At 44.2% G+C, this 25,983-nt stretch overlaps 1 protein-coding gene across 6 annotated transcripts; it reads left to right on the top strand.

Moving 5' to 3' along the window:
- The first annotated feature begins 999 nt into the window (after window positions 1-999).
- Window positions 1,000-25,455, top strand: PATZ1 (POZ/BTB and AT hook containing zinc finger 1). 6 transcript variants are annotated; one of them, XR_011682005.1, is made up of 7 exons: window positions 1,000-2,883; window positions 5,234-5,297; window positions 8,320-8,391; window positions 10,750-10,921; window positions 16,553-16,690; window positions 18,471-19,672; window positions 21,002-25,455. XR_011682005.1 is itself a non-coding variant. In XM_071445545.1 (6 exons), exons 1-6 carry the CDS (start codon window positions 1,598-1,600, stop codon window positions 18,887-18,889), a joined length of 2,151 nt encoding a protein of 716 aa, XP_071301646.1. In that variant the 5' UTR covers window positions 1,000-1,597; the 3' UTR covers window positions 18,890-25,455. The 6 variants fall into 6 exon arrangements, 5 of the variants coding, with proteins under 5 accessions (XP_071301646.1, XP_071301647.1, XP_071301648.1 ...); XM_071445545.1 differs by having other exon boundaries at window positions 18,471-25,455; XM_071445546.1 differs by lacking the exon at window positions 8,320-8,391 and having other exon boundaries at window positions 18,471-25,455.
- Window positions 25,456-25,983: the final 528 nt, after the last annotated feature.

The raw sequence follows: 25,983 nt of genomic DNA, 5'->3' as shown, positions 1-25,983 counted from the left end.
AAAAGTAGAGAAAAATTCCTCTCTGAGACAGAAAGCAGATTTCAGACGCAAATGAATAACGATGATGTTGAAATAGCTGCTCTTCATAGAGAGACCTCGAGCACACAGGGAAGATTCAGCACTAGGACAGTCCAGGCAGCCCCGCGCAGTGAATCCGGCGGAGCATTTCGGAGCGTTTAACCTGGGCCCGGGGAAGGGTAACTCGAGGGAGCGGGAGCCTCGCCGCGCTGGGGCGTGGGGCGCTCCGGGCGCCGTGGGAACCCCGGGTGCGCGGGAGGGGCTCCGCGGGAGCAGCTTCGCCAACATGGACGCACCCGGGGCTCTGAGGTGCCCGTGCTTCCCGCAGCCCCCGGCCCGCGGGTACCGTTCCTCCCAGCCGCTCCCAGGGGGAGGGCATTTTCGCACTGGAAGAATTCCCGCTGCACCCCTTCCCTCCCCCACAATGCCGGCGCCGCGCTCTTCTAGCGAGGCTGAGAGTTGATCGCGTACGGGGGGTGGGGGTGAGAAATGCAATGAAAGACCGGGGGGAGGCCGGTCTGCGCTGCAGCCCCTGGCCCCTCTGGGATCGGCTCTCCTCAGGCGAGCCGAGGAGGTGGGGGCCGCTCTGCGCCTCTGCAGCTCCGGGAGGGCTTGCATTGGACGATTCGCGCCTGGGGAGGGGGGAAGGTTGCCTGCAGCCCCCCCCGCCGGCCCCTCCTCCTCTCTCCAGCGGGAGGGGGGTCTCGGGGGCGAGCTGCAGCCCGGATATTTGGGGGAGGGGGCGAGCGCAGCCCCACCACCCCCGTGAGCCGCAGGGGGGGGCCTCGCTGCCGGCTCGGCATTGGAGGATCGGTGCTGGGGAAGGGGGAGACTGCAGCCCCCAGCCCCCGCGGGCGGGCGGGGTGGGGGCCGGCCTGCTGGCTCTGGCTGCTCTTGCATTGGCGGATGCGGGGAGGGAGGGGGGCAGGAAGCGGGGGGGCAGGGGGGGAGCCCGAGTGGCTGGAGGGGGGGTCTCCGCGAATAGGGTGGGGGTCTTCTCGTCCAAAGAAGAGAGGAAAGTTTGCGGCGCCGGTGGTGAGGGTGCGTCGAAGCGGGCGGGGCCCGGACCGGGGCCGGCGGCGGCGGCGCTTGGTCGGGGAGCAGCAGCCGGGGGGCCCCCGCTGGATTTTTGTAGGGGGGGTGGTATCGCCCCCTCCTTCTCCTCCCCCCAGGGGTGAAAGTGCAAGAGGAAGTGCAGCCGCTGCCATCTTTCCTCCGCTCCAAACACACAGGGACGGACGGAGCCGGCAGCCCGGAGCCGCCGCCGGACCCCCGTCCCTCCCGGCTGCAGCCGCCGCGCCGCGCACGCCCCTTCCCGCCGCGGCTCCGCGGCCGCAGCGCCTCGTGGCGGCCGGGCCCGGGCGGGGCTCGCGGGGCCGCGCGCGCGCCTCGGCCGCCCGAGCCTTTTGTCTCGCCCCCCCCGCGCCGCGCGAGCCCCTCGCGCTGTGCAGGGAGCGCCGCGCGCGCGCCGCCGGCCCGGGCAGGGGCGGGGAACGAGCAGGAGGAGGCGGCGCGCGCCGCCGGGCGGCCCGAGAGCGCGCGCGCCCCCTGCGGGCGCCGGCGGGGCGGCGCAGCCCCCATGGAGCGGGTGAGCGAGGCCGCCGCCTGCGGCCCCTCGGCGGGCTGCTACACCTACCAGGTGAGCCGGCACAGCGCCGACGTGCTGCACAGCCTCAACCAGCAGCGCAAGAACGGCGGCCGCTTCTGCGACGTGCTCCTACGCGTGGGCGACGAGAGCTTCCCGGCGCACCGCGCCGTGCTGGCCGCTTGCAGCGAGTACTTCGAGTCGGTGTTCAGCGCGCAGCTCGGCGACGGGGCAGGTGGCGGCGGCGGCGGCGCGGAGGGGAGCGCGGCGGAGGCGGCGGCCGGCGGGGCCGCGGCGGCGACCGGCGGCGCCCCCGGGGGCGGGCGGGAGCTGGAGATGCACACCATCAGCTCCAAGGTGTTCGGGGACATCCTGGACTTCGCCTACACGTCGCGCATCGTGGTGCGGCTGGAGAGCTTCCCGGAGCTCATGACGGCCGCCAAGTTCCTGCTGATGCGCTCCGTGATCGACATCTGCCAGGAGGTCATCAAGCAGTCCAACGTGCAGCTCCTCGTGCCCCCCGCACGCCCTGACATCATGCTGTTCCGTCCGGGGGCCGCCGACCTCGGCTTCCCTCTTGACATGACCAACGGTGCCGCTTTGGCCCCCAATGGCAATGGCATCGCTGGCATGCCTGAAGACGAGGCCACGCGGGCCGCGCTCACCGCTGCGCAGTCCTCCCTGCCTGTCCTGCAGGGTGTGGACCGCCTGCCCATGGTGGCAGGACCTCTGTCCCCACCACTGCTGGCCTCGCCCTTCCAGAATGTTGCTGCTAGTGCCCCCACTTTAAGCACCAAGAGGGGCAGAGGGCGTCCCCGTAAAGCCAATCTCTTGGACTCCATGATGTTTGGTAGCCCGGGGGGCCTGCGAGAGGCTGGTATCCTGCCTTGCGGTCTCTGCGGGAAGGTATTCACGGATGCTAATCGTCTTCGGCAGCACGAGGCTCAACACGGGGTGACAAGCTTGCAGCTGGGCTACATAGACATCCCACCCCCACGGCTGGGTGAAAATGGTGTTCCCGGTCAGGACGATCCCGACGCACCTCGGAAAAGAAGCAGGACGAGGAAACAGGTGGCCTGTGAGATCTGTGGCAAGATTTTTCGGGACGTGTACCACCTGAATCGGCACAAGCTGTCACACTCTGGCGAAAAGCCTTACTCTTGTCCGGTGTGTGGCTTGAGGTTCAAGCGAAAAGACAGGATGTCCTATCATGTTCGATCGCACGATGGCTCTGTGGGAAAGCCCTACATCTGCCAGAGCTGTGGAAAAGGCTTTTCCAGGTAAGAGGGCGCTTGTATGGACATCGACACAGAAACCTAGGGAGGTGACTTTGCCGTCCCTCGGAAATGTACTTAGGGTAGTTTGACTGTTCCACTTTAGAATGTTTAAAGAAATGAGACTTCCATCGTTTCCTCTGAGATGCTGTTCTGCAGTCTCTTGGAAGGGTTTAAAAGTAATTAAGCCATTGAACTGGCAGTCAGCTGGTTTCTGGCTAACGTTCCCAGCTTTGTCCCGCAGTTGCTGTGTGCGTGTCCTTGGGCGAGTCAGTCAGGCTCTGCCTCAAATGACTCTTCTGTGAAATGGGTATTGCAATAATTACCTGCCTCACAGAAGTGTCCTGAGATCGCTGATGTGTAGGTAGCTTGAAGGTGCTGTTGAAGTGCAAAATAGTACATCTCAAGATTATTATTTTTCTCGTATCCATTTTAAATTTTCTTTTTCTTAACTTCCCTTCATTTCTCTTAGTTCGTAATGTTTTTTATCACCCAAATGTGAAGGAAGAGGTGAGATTTCAAAGGCTGCAGCATCAAGTATCTTTTAATACATGATCTTTGTGTCCTTTGGGTTTGCATCCTTCTGAAGGGGATCCTGTTTCTGCCCTGCAACATACGTAAGATCTGTGCATTTAATGTTGCTGATTTTTTGTTGTCGCTGTTTGTGGGAGCTAATTTAATAAGTAGTTTGGTACAGTAGTTGTGGTAGTGACATCTCATAGTCTTGAGTTAATGAATTCAAAACTTTTTTGGAAGTTTGCCGCTCGCTTTGAGTGTAGAAGTAGTGGGGGGGAGGGGGATGTACTCTGCTATTTCTGAACCAGCAGTCGGTTTTCCACAGCAGTTGATTTGCTCTGACGTGAAGCAAGGACTCGAGATCTGAAAACAATTCAAAAGGCCACCAGGCTGTGTAAATTGTGGAATTTTGCCCCTGCTCTCTTTTTGATAGAGGGACTTTCTATTATTGAAATAAATTATGAAAATGTAGCCCCCCCCCCTCCCTTTTTAAATCGGCAGTAATTAGGGATGCATCTTCATAAGGACTGCAGATCGAGTGATGGAAGGTCACAAAATGAAAATTTCATCTGTGGCTAGAAGTGAACGTACTCTTCTTACTATAGCGCTCCCCGGGATCGTGTGCCAAGTTTCCTTGTTTTTATTGACACCTAAAGATTTCTGCTGTTGCTGTAGGAAAGGTTTTTGTCATTAAGGGGAAGTGAGACACCCTCGTTGAGTTCTCACTTTCCTCAGTAAGTTCACGTGAACAGGCGGGAATGCTGTTACAGAAGTTAACAACAAACCCGTTTGCGTATCTGTAAAACCGAGGTATGAATGAAAACCAGAGGCTCTGCCAGTATTCACTCTTAGGAGCAGCAGAGGAAGTTGAAGTGTGATCTCTGATTTTAGTGTCCTTTCCTGTACTCAGTAGCGCAGCAGGTGAGGTGGCTGGGCTTGAGGGACCCAGAGGACCCCAACCAGTCCGTCCGGTTACACCGCTCCAGCCCAGCGCTGCAGCAGCGCCTTTGGGAGCCCCGCTGCAGAGTCCCAGCCTCGTTTGTGTCTGCAGGGCGTGAATTCCATCCCGTGCCCTCTCATTGGTGCGCCGGGGAAGTTGGGGGAGGAGAGGGTGGAGAACTTGTTTCCAAGCAGTTTTGGGCTCATACAATGAAAAGCTTTCTTCCCGCTAGGAGAAGCTCCCACCAGGACACTCTGCAGCTCTTCAGTCCTTTCTTCCTCCGAGCAGGCTTTGTTGGTTGTGAAGAATGCTCTAACTTTGTACAGTAATGATTTGCTCTTCCATTGCACCTTCTAGTGGGAACGTTCAGAGCACTTTATTTTATTTGTATGAGTGCAGTCTCCCTGCCAAGTCGTAAGTTAGGAGCATTTCTTCATCTTGCAGGTGGAAAATGTGTCACAGCAACAGAATTTAGATAGGTTTTTTTGCAAGAGGTGCTTAAAGTTGGCTTTTTACATCTGTGTTTAGGACATAAACCAAAAGGATGTGATTTTCAAATATTCAGCAACTGTCAATCAAAGTGCCCTGATTGTTAAGGTCTAAATAGGATTTTGGATGGGGATATGCAGGCTTGAAAATCATAACTTGTATTTCCTGTTTCCTCTGATCATTCAGTCATGATTTCTTCCTGAGAAAATGCTGCTTTTTAGCAAGTTGCAGAGGGTACATAACCAGGTAGAGTCCCAGTTGTTGGCAATCTGGTTCTTGGAAAGTTAAAATCACTACAGTTGTCATAGATACAGCACTGGGATCTTTTTTTTTTCTTTTTTTTTTGTGTTAAAATTGTAACTTTACTTTTAGTATTTGTTTTAAGTGTGTTTATGTGTGTTTTCCTTTAAGGCCAGACCACTTGAATGGACACATCAAACAGGTGCATACCTCAGAGAGACCTCACAAGTGTCAGGTAGGAGCCAGAGGGGTTTAGACTGATGTTGTGGGTAATCTTTGGCATTGCATTGATGTGTGCAGACAACTTTGAAATAGCATGGATCTGTGATTTGGGATAAATGTGTGAAGAACAGTGTTCCACAGTGACATCTGCTTTACCTCCCTCCCTTCCCCTCTCAGCCCACAGCTTTGGTCCTCCTGCCTCTCCCACCACTGCTCTTCCCTGCTCTGCTGTCCCAGTCTCACCCTGGATCTCTTCCCCAGCCCCCTGGGCTTGGAGTCCATGTCCCTGATGATTCCCTCCCTTTTTTTTTAATTGCAGTTGTTGCCATCAGGAGGCTCCAATGCTGACTTCATTTTTTTAGAACAACTTAAAAAAAATTAGTAAATTGTAATTATCAGAACATGTCAAGATACTATTTTTTAAAATTGCATAGCCTTCAGAACATTGCACTGAGCAAAATTGGGAGCTTTTTTATCTCAGGGAGAATATGAATAATGACATCACAATGTCCTTTGTTGTACAATGTCATAATGTTGTATGTAGTTTTTTATAGTTAATAAGGTTTGAAAGATGAAATGAAGGAAGATACTTTGTAATCTATTTATAGAAATATTTAAAAGGTGCCTGGAAGTATCAATTAAAACAAAGTTGAGAATCAGCTTCCACCATCACACATTGCCATCAGAGAGATGCTGGGCAAGCTTCTAAAACAGTTGGGCTAACAATCTCCATGCTTGGCTTCTGAAGAAATATTTAATATTTATCTCAAGAAGCTGAATCAAGACTCTGTTCTTTTTTTTCTTTTGAGGACAGTGAAGGTTAGAGGATTTTTTTCTTCTAAAATATTTAACCACGTTTTATGAAGCTAGACAATACATGATTGCTGCCTCCTGATCTGCATTGTTGCACGTTTTGACACACCTCTATTTCCTTCAGATTGTGAGAGGTTTCAAACATTTTGAAATTTTAAGAATCCTGATAAGTTTCCCAGAGGGCTGGAGCCATCCAAAGGTTTCTGTTGGCATCCATGTGATCTGTGAAAGCCCAGCACGTTTGGAAGTCAGGGCATGGAGCTGTCACACTGATTTAATTGCCTGTCCTGCATAAAGCCTGACATGGGCTCAAGTGTCTTGAGATGATTTATGGGCTACAGATTTATACAAACCAGAAAATTCCACTCCTAAAAAGAATTCAGTGTGGGGACAGTGAACTGATGATGAGTGTTTACATCCCAACATGAACAGCCACCCAGCTGATCCCAAGATCACTGGCTGAACATTGTTCACAGATAACAGGGATAGCTGTCAATTGTCCTTTGCCAGCTGATGACTGATATTTCTTTTGTAGTTTAACATTGATTTAAGAATAATAAATACCAACTCTGTGTGAATCAGAGGGTACATTAAGAGCTCAGAAGTAAAGAAACATGGAAACTGAGATGGCACAGCCAAGCTCAACTCCATTTCCTTGCACACATGTGTTTTGTGATAGCAGTTTCCAAGAGCAGTCTTTCTTCCTGTGTGTTATCTGAAGTGCCATAATACTGCATAGACTGCTCATTTCAGCTGTAGGTTACAATCATCAAGACAGAGTTGAGATTGTCCTTCAGGCTTGGGTTGTTCTTGATTTTTGATTGCTTAGCCCCACAGAGTTAATTTTTCGTGAATCTTAAGGCACAGAAAATTTAATGACCTGTTGTGTCTTTGCAGAAAATGCTTTGCAATATCCTATCAGATTTAGAAAGTCTTCTAGAATATCCACAGATCTGCTATACATTGTAGAAACCACAGAAGGGATGCAGTCACTGAAAACTTGTTCCAAATATGAAAAGTGATGAATAAATTGATGATGTTCTCCCTGTGATTATCTCATAATCAGTTATGCATCTGTTCCATTATATGTATCTAACACAAGATCTGGCCACCAAGAAGGAAAACAGCTTAATATTGGCATGTTGTTTGCCATTTTCCATTCTCTTTTTCCATTGATTTTGTTTGGCAAATTATCTCCCCCTGAGAGCAGCCTGAACAGCATTGAGCATCCTTTTTGAATCTGCTCAGTTCCTGTTGAAAATTCCTGTTATTGTCATGCTTTGTTTATGTTTACTGGAAAAGAGAATTACTCCATAAACAGCAGAGCACTCCAGCATCCTCTATTGTAATGGCATTTTTGAAATTTGTGCTCTGTTCTGATTTAAACTGGCCATTTACCTGAGCTCTTAGACATCTTTGCAAACTGGTGATATATAATGTTTTGTTGGTGTGGCATCACAGCACACTTTGGAGTGCCAAAAAGTGGGAAGATATCAACCCAACTTCAGAGTGAATGAAAGTATGAGAAACAGGACAATTTTAAGCTGAACATGCCTCCAACAGCAGTGGTTTTCAGTGCTCAGTTTGTAATCCTGCACTCATCCCCCTGAAATAACAGCTGTGCTTCACAGATCTTTCACAAGTATCCAACTTCCAGCACCTCTAGCACCTGATGCCAAAGCCTTGACTCCAGCTTTTGCATTGCTGTTCATGTAGACTCAGGTTAGGGAGGATCTCCACAGAGCCAAAGCAGCTGAGAAATCAGATCCAAGGAGTTGCTTTGGTGTCCAGGTAAAAGGCACTCTGGATCTTTTCCCCTGGATTGTTGCACTGGTGAATTTATGCTTTTTCCCCAGTCTGACAGTTGACTTCTGGCTACAGGAGGAGGAGTGAGTCAGTTTTGTGGCCAGCGTGGGGCAGCTCCGTTTCTGACCCCTCGGGATGGGGCGGAGCTGTCAGCCACGTGTGAACGTCAGGCTGCGGTCTGGGAGCAAGCACTGATCTGAAAATCTGTGCACATGAAAGAGCAAGGGGAGAAAATGGAAGTTTGCTCCTCCCAGAGACAAGACAGGTTGTTCATCAGGCAAATTCAATAAAATTAAAAATGCTGGTTAAATGAAAGCACAACCTAATTGGCATCCCAAGTCCAGTGCATATCCCATTGATTTCAATGCAGAATGAGTTTCTTCCTGTCCTAATTTCTCTTACTTCCTGCCTATTAGCAGGAAAATGGCAGCCACCATGGAATAAGCTCAGAGACATCCACATCCATAGAAAAGTTGAAACTTCAAGAGGTATTTCTTAAACAATGTTTTTTTAAACTTTATATATTCTTTTTGATCTATTTATATACCTGTGCAATGTTTGATAGGAAAGCACTGGAGAGTTTTCTTCTATGATTAACAATTAATGACAAATACTTAGCACTCATTTAGCACTTCACATCTGTCATAAAATAAAACTTTTTTTTTTCTCTATACCTTTTATAAATATTAACTATTTGAATATTAACTTTGGGATTTTCTTTAACCCTAGTCCTGTCTCCCATTGTTATGATTCAGCTAAACTGGTTCTTGCTTTCTCCACTGGACTTAATTATTGTTTTGAAGCTTTGTTGCAGATATATTTATCATATAGCTTATCCAAAGGTGAGCTTTACACAACTCAGCAGCAACAGTGAGAAATCAAACACAGAAATGATTATATTGCTTTTGCCTAAGCTTTCAACTTGCTAAGTTCACTGTGGGATAGCTTTGGTTTTACTTTGGCATCGCTGTATTTATGTGATTTGTCTCAATGCTTCTCATTGGCTAAAGCACTCCCAATGCTGGATATGGACCTGCCTGTGGCTCCACAGCTTTAGAATTGTTGGTGATGAACCTCGTGGCTGTCATTGGTGATACTCTGGTCATCCATCCCTAGCAGAGACCCAGCAGAGTGATTAGTGCTGCAATCCTGCCTTAAGGGAGTGCTTACCTCTAAGAGCACTTTAGTGAGTGAAAGCTGCACCTGTTTTGCTCAGCGCTGTGTACTGAGATTACAAAGGAAATCTTTCATGTTTAAGAATTTACCTCTTAAACCTCAATACTTGTCATTTAGAAATCTTTTTCTGGTGGGCATAGTTAAACGGTGTATGTCACAGAAATCCAGAGAATTTTACTGTTGCCCTTGCAATTTCATTCAGTCCTGATCCTCTGGGGTGTTAAGTCTTGTACTTGCTGCAGAGCAGCCTCAGCTCCATGGGAGTTTTCCACACTTAAGCATCTCACAGGATGGAATGGGTGTAAAGCCTGTGTAAATTGATAGGTGCTTTTCAGCTGCCTTCAGTGGATTTTGGATTAAGCTCTTGATTAACTGAATTTTATGTAACTACATTATTCTCTTCTGTATTATCAATTCCACTTACTTGAATTATAATTTTGGAATTTTACTAAGATTGTTACTTTAACAAGTCTTTTTTCTATTGAAACAGTGGTTTAATTACACACTGATATTTCAAAATACAACTTAATACCCAGTTCCCAAGACAGTGAGCAGCCTCATATTATTTTTTGGGGGTTTCTGGTTATATCTCTTAAAACTCTGATATTTTATATGAAGTTGGTATAAACAAAACACTGTACACTCTTGAATGTCACTGCTCTGGCTTGGTCTGGTTGTTCTGATGTGTGTTTGCTTTTGTTTCTCCTCCTGCACTTGTGAAATGGTTTAGACTATAACCCTAATCCCTTGTGCAGCATTTTGCTGGTGATTTATTTCCTCTCACACCTTAGAGGCAGAGCAAGCCTTTCAGAACCTGCAGGCTGCTAGAACAGGCTGTGGGCACAGCCTGCCTGCCTGCCCATTGCTGGGGTTAGACAAATGGGAGGGAGCCTCCATTTACCATGCAGATTTCAGCTGGAAAGTGGGCAAAGAGAATCAATATTATCTGATGCCAAATCAAGCTTGTTTTTGGCAGTAAGTGGAATATGATGCCTTGACCAGGGGTAAGTTAAAACAGATGGCAATGTCATGCAGTTCTTTTGATACCTGCTCAGTTTTGAGGCCTCACTGCTATGGCTTGTGTGCAGTGCTGCTGTGGGTACCAGGATGGCTCCTCCACTGTCTCTCGTCATACCCTCATCCCAGATAATTCTGGGATCCTGTGCTGTATGTCCTCACACTCCAAAAGAATTCTGTGTACTGAAGTTAGATTTATCTCATCAAAGAGTAGAATTGAGGAAAATGACAGAGAGGACATTTGAGTGGTTTAAAGTGATTGTAATGGCTCAGTGAAATAGCAGAACTTCTTGTAAACACAGCAAAGTGCTTTCTGCTATTTCTTTTGTTAAATATTACTTAAAACTTTAGTATCTTCATCCTCAGAAAGGAGCTAAAACCTTACAAATCTATCTTGGAGTAAGTTTTACTGTCTGTAGTGTGTCAGAGCTGTTTTCTTGCTGCTTTAATTCTTTTGAGTGGTACCATTACAACTTGTGCAACGTGTTGGTGTTGTGAATTTTTTATCTGGAAGAAAATGCCTTGTGCATCATGTCATTTTTTGTGTTTGCACAATATCTAAGGTATTTACTCTAAAGAATACTAAATCTATCCAGCAATATCAGTGCTGTTAGCAGAGCTGATGAGTCACATGGTTCTCATTTTACCTGCAGACCTGCAATGCTTCCTTTGCCACTCGGGACCGGCTGCGCTCGCACCTGGCGTGTCATGAGGACAAGGTCCCGTGCCAGGTGTGTGGGAAGTACCTGAGAGCAGCATACATGGCAGATCACTTGAAGAAGCACAGTGAAGGACCAAGCAATTTCTGCACTATCTGTAACCGAGGTAATGAAGAAACTGGGGTTTAATTCCACTGGGATGGGCCTGCACTCGAGGGGAGCTGTGAGGCTGCGTGACTCCCTGCAACAGGAGGAGGTTGGACCCTGTTTGTGCACATACTCTGCTTTTCCCATTGAATCCTTAACCCTGATGGAGTACAGGTCTGGCCTTTTCACATGGCAGATAGTTCCCAAAGAAACACAGTTTAAATCTGAAGCAAATTTTATTTGCTAAATAGCCAGATCCCTCTACAATAAACATGGTAAGTTGCCTTGCTGTTCAACATACATCATCTTATCTTTTTCCTATACCTGATTAGACTGGAGCCCTTACAGTCAGTTTGGAAGAAGAATGTTTTTGTGTCTTTGAAATACACATGAAGTTGAAAATCATACACTGAACATGAATCCTACATTGTGTTACTAAGTATTACTTAACCTCCTGGTGCAATAGAGTCAAGCTGCTTCTCCCTCTTAATTGCTTTGTACTAATGTACATTTCTAAAACATACTTTGTAAAGAGCACTAGAAATGTGGTTCACCTTTATTTGTACAAATACAGCTTTTCACAGTTGGAAGGGACCCATAAGGATCACCAAGTCCAACTCCCTGCTCCATGCAGCACTATGTAAAACTAAACCATATGACTGAGCTTGTGAAGCTTTCCCATCTTTTTGTGGTGCTTTTCAGTTGGAGAGAGTTGGAAATTTAGGCTTTGTGGGATGTAAGGCAAGCTGGAAAAATTATTTTGACTTATTGGTGTCTTTTTTATGAGGGATTGATTCACAACTTGAAAATGCCTTTTTGGCTCACACAGGTTATATGTAGCTAGTAGGTGTTAGAAGAGATTGCTGCTGTGTTTTGGGATTTGTTTGTTCTGGTGAGTCTTTTTTCCTGACATGTGTTCTTTTTTCTAGTTTAAGAGAGGTGAAATCCTTTGAGAAAATAAAGCTCTTCTGTGTTTAATGTGCAGGCTGTACAGGGAGCTTGTGGAGTTAAAGAGTAATGAGACATTAAATTGCAAGGGAGGTGTTTCTAGTTAAACAATCCATAAATCCTGAAAGTGATGTTATCTGTGCATGGAAAAGGCATCTGGGTTGGAAATCTTCATGTTTTGAAGCTCCAGGTAGATGGTGTGAAATGAAGCTTGCCCTCCTTTTCAGAAGGCCTGGCTTCTGAAAATCAGTTTAAGCTTATCCTGATTGTTTTTGTGGCAACCACCTGGCAGATACTGTTTGAGATCAGGTGCTGTCCTGCTCTCCTCCCGTTGAACATTGTGCCAAACAGAAACTCGGATGGGTTGGGAGGAATTGTCTTGTTTGCACGATTGGTAAGCTTGAATTTCAACTTAACTACCACTGGATGTCACTGCAGCTCTTTGGAAATGGAGCCAGAGTGACAAAGACAGACCCGGCATTCAAACAATAACATGACTAAGTGGTTTATTCACATTTTACAAGTCTCAATGTACAGTGGGGTTTAAATAAAATCTATACTTCTCTGTAGAAGGATAGGGAACCTGTTGTACAGCAAACTTTAAGCAACTACTTTCTTCTTCCAGTTTGTGTATTTTATGGGAGTTGTCACAATTGTCTGCTGTGAATTTCAGTTTGCATCAGGATTTAAAAAATGTAATTATGAATAATGAATAATGTTAAATTTCATAGGAAGTGTTAAATTTCATAGGAAGGGTAAGCTACAGACTGGATTTATCAAACAGTTGTGTTGTAAACTTATTGTTTTATGCTGTAAATTTTGATTATAGGTTTATAATCAATGTCAGCAGAATTTTTAGTCTCAGGTGTTCTAGAATCAACATATAATCTTCATTTTTTTAAATAATTATTTTTTAAACTGTAGACCCTGGCAAGATGAAGTCTAATGGAAAATTTCTGGATTAAAAATATCTATTTGATAGGCATTGGTGCAGTCAGAAGCCACACACAGTAACCTGATCACAGCTGTGCCATGGCTGAGGTGCTTGTGCACAGAGGTTTTGTTTATTCTTCCCTTGGCTAATGTGCTGCTGTATTTTTTAATTGAAACTTAGCTGGTTCTGGATATAGTAATTGTCAGCCTCTGGATATGGTAATTGTCAAGCAAGAATGCTCTGCAAGCTCAAGCTGCTTGTGGAGAGAATTTTGGATGTTGGCCATTAACAAAAATAAAAAGTGGATGGAAAGGTGACATTCCTGGTGTTAATGAGAGACTCAGGCTCCCTCAGGTTATCCCACTGGACTGAAGGCTTTGCTGGGGACCTCAGTGAAGTGTCTGGGGTTGTTCCAAAGGTTTGATGGCTTCAGGAGATGGGGTGGAGCTCAGTACCTGGCAGAAAGCAGGAGGCAATAGTTTGCCATGTCATGTGCTTCATTTGTTTATCATACTTATTTCCTTTACAATGTGGCAGTATAATTTGTAAAATTACCAGCTGTGATTTGATGTTTTTTCCAGGTTGTTTTCTTACTCGAGGTCTTTATGCTCAGAGTAATCATGGAAGCAATTCAATCTTGTTAAATCAGGGGAACAGTGAAGTGGTTCTGGGGGCTTTGTGTTGGGTTTTTTCCCCCCTGGGATTTTAGGGGTTGTTTCTTTTTCTTTTTTGGTTTGGTATTTTGTGGTTGTTGTGGGGGTTTTTTCTTAAAGAATTTGTCTAAAATGTGCTTTAAAAACTAATCCTCAAGCCTCACATTTTTAGACAAATACTCTTTAATCGGTTTAAATAAAGAAGACATGGTCCTGTTGTGTTGTTACACAATCTTTTACCATCCTTAGGGACTTTATTTGCTTGTGTGGGCTTTTTCAAGGTATTCCAGAGATTAATGACTTTGGTAATGACACCTGCAGCTCACAAGTTTGGGATTGTGTTTCAAACACATACACATTGTTTGCTTCACAGAATCAAATTAGTTAGGAAAAGGGTAAATATTCCAATCACAGATGAGAATTTCTTTTTTCACACTGAGTTCATTCTTGTATATTTAATGGGGGACAGAGCCCAGTAAATAAAGACACATTTTCATCATATTCCAGTTAAATCCAAATTACAGTTTTTGAACAAGGAGCATCCTGCAATTATTTCTATAGTTTATCTCCTTATAGACCTTATCTAAGAGATCAGAGGACAGGTCCCATTTGTATAAAGGAGATCATTTCTTCTCTATACATGTTTTGAATATTGGTTCTTCTGGTATGAAGAACTAATCTGTCTTGCAAAGTAGAGAGATGTGTGTGAGTAAAGCAATAAATACCTTCCTGCTCTGAAAAATACTGCCACTTTATCCTCTGGATTAGTGTGCCTTTGCTCTGAAAGAGACTTTTATTCTGGTCTGTAAACCCCCATCTTCCTAGGACAGGCATTCATCATTAAAGGCTGGTGGAGATAAAAAGGCCAGTCCTAAGTGCTACAGGAAAAAATTAGGATAAAAACAACCCCAAAAGTCTCCCTTGAAACAGTTTCCCATGAAGCTGTTGGCATTCTTAGGGTTTTGATGGGAGTTGATGACTCACATGTTCATCTGCCAAGTGCATAAAGGGGAGCTAACACTCTTTGCAGCAGTTCTCATTCTATAAAACAATGTACTCTCCAAATAGAACTGCAGAGTTCAGGAAAAATCCTGTGTGCAGAGATTACAAGTTCAGATTTTCCTGTGTCAGTTGTGGTGTAGAAAAACACTGAATACCTGCATGTAGTCCTTTTTAATGGCTGGCAGGGAGATTTTAATGCATTGCTGCATCAAAGGGGTTGATCTCAGCATGCATGTGGTTATTGGCCACATGTGTGAAATAAGGAAAGCACCTCCCAGGTGGAATGTCACCATTATATCTGTACACTGTGCCCTTTTCTCTGCCAGTCAAATCAAAGGCTGGTTCTTTCAGGGCTACAGTGAATTTTTGGTATTTGTAAGAATATATTCTCTTGCTGCCCAGTGAGATTTTCAATGCAGCACTTTGTGTAGGGTAGGTCTTGCATTATTTCAGAGGATAATATCCTTACATGATTCTGCTCCATTGTATTTAGAGAGCCATGTGCTCTTGGTTTCTTCAGTTGTGATGTATCTACTTGCTGTACTTTCATCTTCAGCTCAGGGGCCCACAGGAGCTCCCTCTTGTTCATTCTCAGCAGCCTGCCCCTTTTCCCTTCAGCAGCCTGCTTGGAGCTCTTGCTTTGCAGGTCCTGTATGTATAATTCTTAATAACCTCTGGATAAAAATCAGGGTAGAGGGGTATTCTGTGTGCTAGGCACAGGGAAATCTAGTGGAAAGCCACATTCATTATTGAATTCAGCACCTGAAACTAAGAGCTGCAGTCAGAAAATCCACCCCAGAGAGGTGTGTAATATTTGCTTTGCAGCATTCCTAATACATTACTGTATATCATCAAGTGTAACTGCAGTTATATCAGTATAAAAATGGCTTTATGGTAGAATATCTACTCATATTTTAAGGAAATTATTGTTATGGAAGTTCTCTTGCCAGGACTTGTGCTGTAAATGCTATATTGGTTTAAAAAAATCTAGAGCTTGGGTTTTCTCTCTCCAGAAAGGGAACCTGCAGCTCTGGGTCTGCCATGGTGAACCTTGTGTTGTATTTTTAGTTGTTAGTGGGAAATATTTCTACCATGAAAGTGCCATAATACTCTGTTCAAAGTATAACAGCAAATTAAGCTGGTTGGTGGTGGCAGCTTTACCTCTGTAGGAAGTCTTTAAAACTCTGCCTCATACATGGTCCAAATGTGCTAGTAGTGACTGCAAATCTTATATTGAGGTTGAATTTAAAAACTTTCCAAAGTATATGTGAGATAATTGATTGCATTAAAAAAACTGACACGAGACTTAAAGAAACATTTTAAAAAGCACATGCACAAATGTCAAAAACTGGTTTGTTCAGAAATCAATTGTTTGATATAAATGTTTTTATTTTCAGTGTTTGGTGCTTACAGATCAGAGCTAAGAAAAATACTGAAATTTATTTTTAGTACTTTTTGTTAACTGTAGACAAAATATGAGTTCTAGTATATTTTTTTAAACTCAGGGTGAGCTGACTGCAGAAAATGTTTTTTCAAAAATTACTATTGAGCAAAAGTGTATACCTTAAAAAGTGAATAGTTTCAGCTTTCTGCCTTCTAGAAGTCACTATAAGTGCTATAGAAACCTAAGGGGAAAGCACACTAAACCAGCAAGGGTTGTTACTAGATAGCATTCCTTCAGATCTTAACAGCACAAAATCAACTAATTGGAACTATCTTCCAATGTATTATCAGATGACAAAAGCATTTTTAATTAAAATAAATAAAACAGCAGAAAAATGGTGAAGAGACATGGGTGCCTTTTTGTATGATGTCTCTTCTGCCTTTTTTCCAGAAAGTTTCATGTCACCTGCTAGGTTTGCTTACACAGAATTTGTTTTTAAGGAGGCTGCTCTCTCTTTGTGACTAACAAAAAGCAAACCCAGTCTGCTGAAAAGTGTGCATGGCATTTCTGCCTGAGGATGACAGGGCTCCTACGTGGGCACGTCCCAGGGAACTGGTGGAACAGCAGCTTGAAAATAGGGAGCAGGAGCAAGAGAAAGATGAAAGAGCAGGGAAGGCAGATGTGTGTCTTTGCTGGTGGCAGGATCTCATCTCCTTTTATCTTGTTTAGGTTTCTCCTCTGCCTCCTACTTAAAGGTCCATGTTAAAACCCACCACGGTGTTCCCCTTCCCCAGGTCTCCAGGCACCAGGAGTCCATCCCGAATGGGGGAGCAGCGTTCCACTGCGTCAGGACCTATGGCATCAAAGGCAAGAGACTCCTGCTCTCACCTTGCTGCTCTGGGCAGGGCTTTGTGGTGTGGGGTGTCGGGCTGGGCTCGAGAAAGGGGAGGGAGGAAGGACAGGGAAATACTGGAGAGAAGCTTAGGGAGATGCAGAGAAATTCCATAGCACCACGTAGGATGTAATAGGTCCCACTGGAGAGCCAATTGAACAGTGTAGGGGAAGGAAATGGGCACAGAAGAGTATGTGAAGCTTTGGCAGCTTCTTCAGTTTGGAAGATTGAAAAAGCCACGTTAGTTCATCTCGACCCTCTTCCTTGGAGCAGTCAGCATCTGAATTTTGCCTGAGGGCAAATGTATGAGTCCCACTCCAGTTGAATCTCGCGTCAGTCAAACCCTGTTTCTGGTTTTGCTAGGAGCCATACTGTACATGCAGCCAGCTGTCTGGAGCTGAACTTACACTTCTAAATGCAGTGTTGGAGAGGTGAAGGGTGATAATAGTACCGGTGCTTTCTTGTTTTGACATTCATTTAACTTGCTGGGGGGGAGAAAAAGTTGTTATTGTAAGCATAGCTGAGGAGTATTTAACTTGTGAATAAGTAAAGCAGTGTGTTTACCTGTGTGGAATGGCTTTTTGCTTCTTGGTTTGAGCTGTCAGTATTCCTGGTGAAAGTGAAACATCAGAAAATTCTTCAAAGCCATGGTTGTTCTGGTTTTTTCTTGCCCAGGAGGACACAGAGGGCTGGGTTAAACAAATACTGTGCCAGCAGAAAGCTCGAGTTGTGTAATTTTGTCTGTTGAAGTCTTGATAGAGTTACTACAGAAGCCCTTTAGTTTTGGGTGGTGTGCTGACTTAACAAGAGATTTATTCCAGCTCAGTGGTGTATTGATTTCATGCATATCCTGTTGGTTTGTAATGCTGAGTCCAGAGCAAATCTGTCTTTTGGGTTGTGCCAAGTGGTTCTTTGGTCTCTCAGAGTTAATAGTAGGTACAGGCTGTTTGTATTCAGAGACTCCTTTAGTGAGCACGTCTGGGTTTCTCACGCTCATTCACATGCACTGAGCAAAAAAGTGTGGACAAACTTCTTGGCATAATGCCAGAGGAGAATGGGGAAGACTCCAAACATACCAATGGCTTTGCCAGGAAATATATCCAAATAACTTAAATAACATCCCTAACTCTCTGCTGTTTCACACTGCAGTATTCAAAGATAGAACAATTTTAGGTTGTGAAGTTAACTTCTAACAGTGTTGCACTTGTGAAAAGATTTCCTTGAGACTAAATGGAATTGCACTTCTTAAATTGCAGTAGCTCACTGCTGTTTTGCTGAGTGTTTCCAGGTTTCTTCACACCTTGCTGCAGCCTGTTGTACTTCATGAAGTTTCTAGGCTCTCCCCCAAAGTATCAACATTTCAGCATTTCAGAAGTGTGCAAGTGAATTACACAGTTGAAAACTCATCATTAGGACCATCCTTTTGTAGTGTCTGAGGTGTAAACATTGTGAGACATCCTTGGGATTCAAGAAGCGTTGTGTGAACCAGAGAGCCATTATGGCTGCATTCAGTGCCATGACAAATCCCTGATGAAACCCCAGCTGTTGCTCTGATAGCAGCCTGGTGGTTGGAAAGGGGACCTGTGCTCAAGGGCTTTAGGATGTGAGGGATTGGATGTTAAGTGTGTATCATTCTGTTGTGCCAGGCATTCATGTGATCAGGTGGTAACCAATCTAATTTATTTTAATGCATGTTAAATATCTTCCTTTGGGAGCCAAGACTCTGAAAACTTTTCTCTTTTCTTTTTCCCGTAGAAGGCCAGAAATGTTCACATTCGGACCCGATTGAGAGTTCTGATTCCTATGGAGACCTCTCTGACACCAGTGACCTCAAGACTCCTGAGAAGCAGAGCACCAATGGGTCCTTCTCGTGTGACCTGGCAGTCAGCAAAAACAAAATGGAGGTGGAAGGAGAGAAGAAGTACCCGTGCCCCGAATGCGGCAGCTTTTTCAGATCCAAGTCTTATCTGAACAAACACATACAGAAAGTGCACGTCAGGGCCCTTGGGGGCCCGCTGGGGGACCTGGGTCCTGCTCTGGGATCCCCCTTCTCACCCCAACAGAACATGTCTCTTCTGGAGTCCTTTGGGTTTCAGATCGTCCAGTCAGCATTTGCATCGTCCCTGGTGGATCCAGAGGTCGACCAGCAACCAATGGGGCCAGAGGGGAAATGAGATCAGTTGGATCTTAACAAAGCAAAGCAGCAGTCTGGCTCTAATGATAAGATGCTGTGAATGAAAGAGGAAATAATGAAATTTGGTTCTATAGCTGAGAATTTTTTATTCATTTTAGCTTCCTTCTTTGTCTCATGCCCTACCCCACCTTTAAACCTTCACTGGGGAGAGGGAGAAAATGCTTCTTTAGCTGATAAATTACAGAAGATGGTGGCCTTGAATAGGAGATATGACCCAAAACAAATGGAGCTTTAGAGGCTGCTGGTGGTGTTTCCCTTGTGTTCTTTGAGAGTAATCAAGAGTTACCAGCACTGGTCTGAGAATGAGACAGTCCTAGTGACCGAGGCACCTGGGGAGCTGCAGCTACAGGGAGCTGTGATTTTGTTCTCCCTCTATTCCCCTGCCCTCCCTAAACTCCCCCAGAAAAACAGTAAGTTTAAAAAACAGACCCATTATTGAATATAAGGTTAAGTAAAATGCCCCATGGTTCCTAGCAGGTTACAATGCAGTTGTCCTTTTAAAACCAGAAACATTTAAAGAAGGTGAGAGAATTCGATCCCCTTCTGCCTTTGTGAGGCTGTGAGTGCTGCAGCAGGACTGAACTGCTGAGAAAAATCACCTTTCAGAACAGGTTGTTTTGATTACTTTTGACCATTAAACTTGCTGTCAGGTTTTTAATTCTTTATTATTATTATTATTTTAGGACCTGTTGTAGTGAATTGCTACTGAAAAGCCAGTCTAAGGCGGTACACAGAGCACTCGTAAAGCAGCAGTCACATTAGGGTTAGTATGAGATTTTTTTTTTTTTTTTAGATGTACCATAATTAATAACTTGGCTAGTTGGTTGTTTTAAGTCTATGAAAGAAATAGTTTTTATGAAAATAAAAAAAGAGAAAAAAAAAAAGGAAGGAAAAATACCATTACAGTCTGGTTGACTGGTGCTCATTTTTCATGTGGGGACCTAGGGGATGAACACGATCAGCTATCGGGTTAACACTATGTACCACTGACTTGTTTAGTGTGAATAAACCCAGGGGTTCTCAGAGTGATTTTGGTTTAATTGGATTGGACTCTATTAAAGAAGTTAGTATGTTACTTTGCATCCCCTCGTTTTGTCTGGTTTTTGAGCAGTTTAGCCACCTGTCTAAAGGTGTGCAAATGAGAGCAGGAATTAAATGTGAATCCCACTCTGCACTGTGCTGTATTCTCAGTGAGCTGGGCTTTTTGGCCAGTCATGCTCTCCTGATCTGTCTCTGGTCAGGTTTGCAAAAGCCACTGTTACTCCTTTCTTTTCCAAATGAGGTAGGAATTGCAAACAGCATCTCTTTGAAAAAGAATTGATTACAAAATGCAAAGAAGCTGCACTCCAGGCTGTTGGACATTCCATTTAATCTGAAAATACCACTTGTGCAGAAATAATGTCCTTTCTTGACCCTCCCTTTCCTTCCATGTAACTAGTCATGGTTTTATGTACCAAACCCAGGTATAAATGTTGTTTAACACAGGGTTAGGAGTTAGGAATACTCTGAGTTTTAATTATGGTTCTGCTGTTGATGCTCAAAGTCACATAGAACAGTTTCCTGAATTTATTCCTTATTTTCATATCTGTGAAGAATCTTCTCTACATCACAATTGTTGAGAGAGTTATTGAGCAAAGGTTTAAGGAGGGATTTGGTAAACTGCTTTGTGTATTGAATGTTTCTAAAAAGGCCATTCTGAGAGCCCATGTCCTGCACCAAACATGCATCCCATGAAACCATATCTGTGTCCATCATTAGTGCAGTGCTGGAGCAGGACAGACCCTCTTGGACCAGGTTCTCATTTGCTGCAGGAGATCTGTGTGTGTGAACATGCACAAAATGTTCTTGTACCACAGCCTGCATTGCCCAGGTGCTTCCAACCCAAACCCTGCAGCTGATGCTTAACTGCTATTCCCAATTTGCTTTTGTGTTAGAATTAGAGAGGCATTTGTAAGTATATGGATTTTGGAATTACATTCTAAATTCTACAGGGTTACAAGACCCAGATTCCCTCTTGTAAGAAGCTACTTTTTGTACTTGCTCTCTACTATTATAAATCAAGGATGAATAATCAATGGCTTTCTCTTTATAGCACCAGCACTTTCTAAATTGAGAGCATGTTGCAGTGGACTTGATGTTTTGCTATTAATCTGTGTTGGGAGACTGAAGGACATGTTCTTCTCCAGTCATCTCCTCCCAGAATCCTGGAATAGGTATGAGCCTCATTTAAAAGGAAAAACCAGTGAAACAAACTAAAACTTCATGGAATTGCTCTTGTACTGGTAAGATAGTAGACAGGTAAAAACAGAATATCTTAGAAAAGTGGCAGAACATTTTAAAATACCTTACAAATCTAGTGCTGAGACAACCTTGTAAGCTGCCAAGCAAATCAGGAGAGATCAGGCTTTCCAGTCAGCACAACAACTTGTTGGGATTAGCAAATGCAGCTGCAGTCACTGATTTACTAATAGCTCATCATTAATCCACAAGGGAAATTTCTGTTGAACTGAAGCTGTATGCTGAAAGACAGAGGTTTTTGTCCCCAGTGTTCCTGTGTGCACTCAAAGGTGCATTAATCATAAAATTCAACTCCAATAAGTCCAGAGTATGGAATACTTTCATCCTACATTTAGTTCCCCTGACTTTAGTGTTACAAGTGGGTTGAGTTTTGGCTGTATCTATCAGAATTTAATTTTGAATGCTACAGAATTTGACCTGGTGAAACAAAAGCCTTTATCTGAAAACGAAGCCTTCAAAACCACTGTGTATTCTGCTTGTCAAAGAAAATGCTTACTAAGTTGTCATGAATACATTGAATGAAAACTACTTACTTCTCAGTCTAGTGGACAGGGAAACAATCAGGCAGGAGGTTAACAATCCTGAAATGGCAGTTCTAGATCATCCTGGTGTAAATGGGAGAGATTTGTAGCAACACAGGAGGAGGCTGCTGCAGGCCATTGCCAGTAGGAAATTGGGCAGATCTTTAGCTGTGCTGTATTTTCAGTGCTTTTTGCTTCTTTGGGGGCACAGTGTTCCATTCTGGACAGTAATTTAATCTACATGCAAATTCTTTCTGTTCTGTACTTGGGGAAATGCCTGTTTGTTGTAGAACATGAGACAGATCCAAACAGAACACTCAGCCTCACAAGTTCAGAGTTCAAAGGGAATATGTAACAGGCCTTGAGCTGCAGCTTGTTGCCATTACATTTGATTTTTAATTGGTATTGATGATAGTTCTGATCTGGGCCACCCTGCCCTCCTTGCCTTCCCCTTTGGAGGGACTGCAAGCCAATGCTTGAGTTGGTGCACATGTCAAGAATGAAACTTCAGTTCATGCAAATTTATATCATCAGACTTGGAGTATTTGTTTGTATTAGAGGAGTCCCATAACTTCTCATCTGAGGCTCAAGCCTTGTGTATTAGGCATGATGAAAACATCTTCATTCATTCATAATTTAAATATTAAAGACAGATAAGAAAGGAATAGATGCTTATGAGAGAATGAGTGAAAGATAAAGGACTAAAAACCACTTGCATGCATGCTTAAGTGTTGTCTTAAATGGGAGGGCACAAACTTCTCAGGCTTTTGTTGCCTGAATTTATAAATGTTAATCCTGAACAAGTGCAAGGTAAAGCAATTTAATGTGAATTTATTCCATACTTAGTTAAATTAGGTGATGTGATCTTGCATTTGTCATGTCTCAAATGTGTGCAAACAGTGTGGCTCACCTGACACATGGCAATGTGCATGTGAGCTCTCAATCCTAAGTGATTTGCCCATGATGATATGGGAAATTGATAGCAGAACCAGAAATTGAACACAGATTTTTCCTTCTCTCAATCCAGTGCCTTAATTATAGTAGGGCAAAGTATTATATGTTGGGGGGATGGGGTTTTTTTTGTTTCTAAAGCCTAGAACTATTAAGATGGTGTGGAGTTGGTCTTCCTGCCAATCTTTTGAATAATTGTAAATGCCCAGTCACAATTTTAGACCTGTTTGAGTGCCAGTGACTTAGGGAATATTTGTTATTTCCCATGTATTCCCTGAAATTATTGTTCCTCCCTCAACTGCTGTCAGCAGTAAGGAATGACTTGAATAGAAGAGCTGTGTAACTGAATGTCTATAACTCAACTAATTGAATTGCTAGTATGAAAGCTAACCTAGATTTTGTAGGCTCTGTTGTAACTTTAGTGTCTTGTTTTTTCACTAAATCTTTGTTCCTAGAATTCAGTATCTAAACTTACGTCTTGAGTCGGGAGTGGGGTACCACTTTCAGCTTTAATTTTTTTTAAGGTGCTTGCTTGAGGAAGTAGATGCCAAAGTAAATTTCAAAGGAACTCCAGACTTCAGTGTTGGAAGAATGAATGGAGAGCAAGAGCTCTCCTTGGGTTTCATGAGAGATAAATGGACAAAGTAAAAAACAGCCACCAAAATTCTAAGTAATGAAACAGGAAAGGTTTTTCTTTACCACCCACAAAAGTAATAAAATATTTTCAATTGTCACCATGGCATAAAGTCTGAGAGCAAGTGCCAAACAACACAATATGCTGGCTTTTTCAGCATTATGATTATACCTTAACAGCATTGTCAATACCCAAATGTAAATTAAGCCAGCTTAGTACTGCTCCCCTTTTTCTTGGGCACAATACCTGAATTTTATTTGAACGGAGCAGAAGCTCACAGTGAATTTCTGAGCTTAGGCTCTCAATTCTACCCTGAGAGACAAAACAAATGAGCAAAGAGGGGGGAAAAAATAAACCCACAAGGAAAACTTAAAAGGAAAACAAATTCTGGAAGGCTCCAGTGTCTCTTGAAAGAGCCACATTTTTTTATCCTGAACATCCTTTTCAAAACAAGATCCTTCAGCTGTTGTGAATGAGCCCTTGGGAACAGATTTGGCTTCCAGCCCAATGTGCTGCAGCTCCCTGGCCCTGTGAGCAGGAGCATGTTCCAGAGATCCAGAGGGAGGGGCAGGCAGTGCTGCTGGGCTGCAGCCACAGGCACTGCTACAGAGCACCAGCACTGCACAGAGTTCTGTGCCTGCTGCTTTCATCTTCATCCTCACCCTCCTCACAGCCTGTGCATCCTGCTCGGATGTGTGCAGCTCTGCAAAGGGCTGCTGCCTGTAAAACTAAGCAGGAACTGTTTGGCTAAGAACTAAAAAGGGAAAGCACCACGTTACAAGAGTGTTGGGACATAACTGCAGTGATGCAGCCCTGGCTCTCAGGGGCTGTGGTGATGGTTGGAATGGTTATGGCACATAGTGAAAAACCACAGCTGTGCTCTCTGTGGTGGCAGGCACTGATGGCCTGTTTGCCAAGAATTACCTCCCTGTGTCATCTCTAGCCTCTTCCTGTCTGTGTTCCTGTCTGTGAGATGAGATGATGATAACCTTTGGGTGAGAACGTGCCAATGTTTCATTGATGTGCCATATTGTGCTGCACAGTTGTGTTGCTGAACTCTGTCACAAATGTTTGGCCTCACTGACTTCAGATGTAATGCAAAGTTAAACAAACATTTGGCCACATTTTTCCTGAAAGGTGTGATATTTAAATTTATTTAAAGACTGCCTGGCACTGTTGATCTGCTCTCAGGGTTTATGTGAACGAAGCTTTTCCTGGGTGGCCTCCATATTGTACTGCAATTTTGGAGACCTGGAAGTGCTCTGAGCCGAGATATGCTGAAGGAGGGAGGTAACTGGAATCTCACTGATGTTCAGTGACTCCCTCCCAGCTCCTGTGTTCCATGTGGACCATGGAGTCACTTCATGCAGCCACTGGCAGCCATAAATGCTCTTGAGCATCCTGCAGTCACATAGTGACCTTGGGTAAGTGATTTTATAATAAATCAATCTCATGCTTGCTAAAACCTTTTTGGCTGCTGTGTCTACAAACTGGTGCCTTCTCCAGGCAAATTTTACATGCCCTCTGCAAAGCTGTCAGACTGACTGCTGGCTCTTAAGGAATCAACCAAGCCTTGCTCTTGGGCTCAGAATTTTTCTTCGGTACTGTTGTAATCTGAAAGTTTGCTGCAATTAGTGCAAATACCAGAGGAAGAGAGAAAATAAAAGGCTGTTCTTAGATGTCTTGTAGAGTGAACAACTGAAACATGAGTGTGGGATGAGCCAGGAGAACTGGTATTTTTCCCTGGCTGCACGCCATATGGAAGAGACAGTGCCTTGGAAGGGAAGGAGCAGGAAAGTTTGCCATTGGCTCTGATGAATCCCAATCCTGCTTCTACTGAAGTTGCTGGGAATCCTCCCATTGTCTTCAGTGGAGCAAGAAAGGATCTTAGGTGAGGATGGATGACTCTTTCCCTACTTGAATGAAGTCTCTTGCCTATTTATGGGCCTGCTTCTATTGAAACCGAGCCTGTTTTAGCCTTTTTGGGTTCTTAGGGACCTGTTTGTATAAAGCAACTTACCTACCTATCTTTTTTTTTTCTATTGTGTGTATTTTTTGTATGTTCTGTTGGAAGGTGAAGCCTCTGTAGAAGGGGATACAAAACCTGATTTTTAAATAGTAATAAACCAAAAGAGAATTAAACTCTGCAGGCTGCATGCATTCATTTCCTGGAGATGGAGAGTAGAGACCATGAGTCTACAGAGATGGCATGGACTTCTCATACCTCAGAATCTTCCCCTTTTCAGAGACAGTTCTGCCTTTGCACATTTCCACAGCTCTATGTGGGGATTCATAGTGTGGTGGGCAGGTTGCAAAACTGTGTATCAGGATTGCCTTATTTCAACTAGGAAATCCTTTCTCTGGCACCGTGTGGTGAGATTTCTCATTTCAGCATAAGTGGATGGAGTAACAAACATCTGTGAAATTTGGTATTGTCCTCACTGAATGGCAGTGAAATAAAACTGAGGTCATATAAAGAGAGTTTTGCTTCTGGCCTGCCTACCTCAGGTGCTGAAGTGTTGGTCAAATGCAGAGTGTTGTAACTCCACACCCTTATATACTAAAGAAATAAGTGCAAGTGTTAAGTGAAACTTTATTAAACCTTTGTTTTTTCCTGGCTTTTTACCTCCTCATGGTGTTCCCAGTTGGAGCCTTAACTTTCTAAAAGAA

The sequence above is a fragment of the Agelaius tricolor genome, unplaced genomic scaffold (assembly GCF_023055355.1).
Source record: "Agelaius tricolor isolate 1412-34295 unplaced genomic scaffold, bAgeTri1.0.p SCAF_20, whole genome shotgun sequence".
NCBI classification, from domain to species: domain Eukaryota; kingdom Metazoa; phylum Chordata; class Aves; order Passeriformes; family Icteridae; genus Agelaius; species Agelaius tricolor.
The sequence above is the reverse complement of the archived record's forward strand: the minus strand, read 5'-3'. Positions and strand labels throughout refer to the sequence as shown.

Coding starts and splice junctions, on each gene's coding strand:
- PATZ1 (XM_071445545.1), top strand. CDS start 1,598: ATGGAGCGGGTGAGCGAGGCCGCCGCCTGCGGCCCCTCGGCGGGCTGC. Junction 5,298..8,319: donor AGAGACCTCACAAGTGTCAG/GTAGGAGCCAGA, acceptor CCTGCCTATTAG/CAGGAAAATGGCAGCCACCA. Junction 8,392..10,749: donor AAAAGTTGAAACTTCAAGAG/GTATTTCTTAAA, acceptor TTTTACCTGCAG/ACCTGCAATGCTTCCTTTGC.